At 43.1% G+C, this 2,288-nt stretch overlaps 1 protein-coding gene across 1 annotated transcript; it reads right to left on the reverse strand.

Annotated features, from left to right (window-relative positions):
- Positions 1-519: 519 nt before the first annotated feature.
- Positions 520-1,347, reverse strand: LOC122899253 (pre-mRNA-splicing regulator WTAP-like). Its single transcript, XM_044236826.1, has 2 exons — positions 798-1,347; positions 520-580 (listed from the first exon to the last, which is right to left on the reverse strand). The coding sequence occupies exons 1-2, from the start codon at positions 1,247-1,249 to the stop codon at positions 520-522; spliced, it is 513 nt and encodes a 170-aa protein (XP_044092761.1). The 5' UTR covers positions 1,250-1,347.
- Between the last annotated feature and the right edge of the window lie 941 nt (positions 1,348-2,288).

Here is a 2,288-nt window from a genome sequence, read left to right on the forward strand (position 1 = left end):
ATACCACACCTTTTTGTTTGTACAGTCCTCAGTAAGATGATCTACAGCAATAGCAACCATTCAAAGAACAAACCATTGATTAAAACCACATTGATTTAAGGCTCAATCAAGTAATATAGAGCCCCAAACTAAATGGTTAAATATATGAACTACTTGTATTGAAATCTATTATTTGATTCTCTCATGACTATTAAATTGGTTCTTAGCAAATAAACTCTTTAAAGGCAAAATTCACCTCATTTGAGTTTTGACCCAGAAGTTCAACAACAATCACGAAGTCCACAGTCTTATTGGCAAAACTGATATACAGTGTCTCTAAGTCACTATGCTCAAGGTTAAGAGCGATGCATATTCCATTTTTACATTTTACTGGAATTTTACATGTTCAATTCATGATTTTAAATCTCTAGGTTTTCATTCCTCCAAACTGTCTGAAGACACAGTGTGCCACAGAATTAAGACTTCTGTTTCTCTCTCTATTTTCTTCAAACAGAAACATTTCTCAAGTGTCTATATGTTCTAGAAGGGGAATTTTTCGGAGGTGGCCACTTCTTCGGAATAGTCCGATGCCATCAGGCCTCTGAAGCAAGGGGAGGGGGAAGAGAAAAAAGCTGAAACACAAGGTTCATCTGGTAAGTTTACATTAACCATTACAAGCTGGATAGTATAAGAATGTGGCTTTTTTGGCTCAAAAAGTCTGAGTCTTGGTGTGGAAAGGAGTACTTGGCTGTCCCACCACAGCTTTCTCGTAGTGGGACTGTCAGGGAAGTCTTGACTGGGGAGTATGATTTGTTTACCTATCAGGCGTAAACTTCCAGGCACTCAGTTCATTTGGGGCTTGTTCCAGTTTGTCTTTAGTCTGTTCCAGTTCACCTTTCATTTTTAGGAAAAACAAGTTGATCGCTGGGTCTACCATTGTTGATCTCAGTTGGGCAACGCTAGGCTGCTGGACTTGCTTGAGGTACTGGATTTGAGTAGTACACTCTTGCATCTCTTGCTCCTTGGTTGCTAGTCGCATTACAAGGATGTTTTCCCTGCGAGCAGACTCTTGTTGCTGTTGCTTTAATTTTTCTTCAGATTCCCTTAACCCAGTGACATCATTAGAATTAAGATCTGTGTACTTGCCCTCCAAAGCTTGGACATACGCTTCATATTGTTTCCATCTTGGAATTAACTCATCTCGTGCCATAACTTTGAAGTCTGTTTCACTCAGCCGAACCTTTTTGGGAAGAGGTTCCTCGTTGGTCATCTTGAATCCTCTCCAGACGGAGGCCGCGCCGGCGCCGCCCAGTCACATAGGCCAAGGCCGCGCTGCCCGCTCGCCAGCCGGACCTCCAGACCGCACTAGCCCCAGCCCCCGCGCTCCTCCTCCCGCCGCAGCCCCGGCGCTCCCCTTTATTTGCGGGTCTCGCTGCCACAAAATGGCGCTGAGGGAGGATGCCCAATGTCCAGGTTTTATGACAGAACACAGCTTACCTTTCAGGGATGGAGACAGAGTTAAACCACTATCAGGTAGGAACAAGTACTAAGAGACAAAGGTATGTTAAAAGGGTAAGCATAACTACAGGTAACTATGTAGGATTCTAATCAAAGGATTCAGGAAAGACCTCCCTGAGAAGACGATATTTGAGCACAGAACTGAAGGAAATGAGGAATCAAGCTGGGTGAAAACATGGGGTAATGGCCCTCGAGAGAAAGGAAGGGGAAATAGCTGACCCCGGCGCCAAGCACAAGCCTGTTGTATTCAAGGCTTGGCCAGGAGGCCAGTGGAGGTGAAGTTGAGTAAGAGGTAGTATGTGGGAAATAATATTGAGGAGTCAACCAGAGACAGGATCATGTCCAGCCCTATAGGCCTACAGATTTTATCTAAATGTGTCACAGTCATTGGACAGTTATCAAGGGAAGTGACATGCACTGAATTATAATTATATTATTTTCTCCAGTTCCAGAGAGAACATGCTGATAGGGAGTAAAAGCAGGAGCAGGACTCATTTGTGAGAGTATTGCAGAGGCACCAAGAATATCCCCTTGGTTTCTGGCCTGAGCACCTGGTGAATGGTACTGCTTTGTATGGAGTTGGAAACATGGACATTGGTCTGGTAGGAATTCAAGGACTCTATTTTGAATGTGTTAACTTTGAGATATCTGTTAGCCAATGGAACATGCCTAGTAGGTAGTTGATTATATGAGGTAGGGGTTCAGGGAGAAGTTAGAAATAAAGATATAAATTTAGGAATCATCAACATTTAGATAGTATTTAAAACCATCAATATGGATAAGATCCCTTA

Source organism: Neovison vison, chromosome 1, assembly GCF_020171115.1.
Source record: "Neovison vison isolate M4711 chromosome 1, ASM_NN_V1, whole genome shotgun sequence".
Classification (NCBI taxonomy): domain Eukaryota; kingdom Metazoa; phylum Chordata; class Mammalia; order Carnivora; family Mustelidae; genus Neogale; species Neogale vison.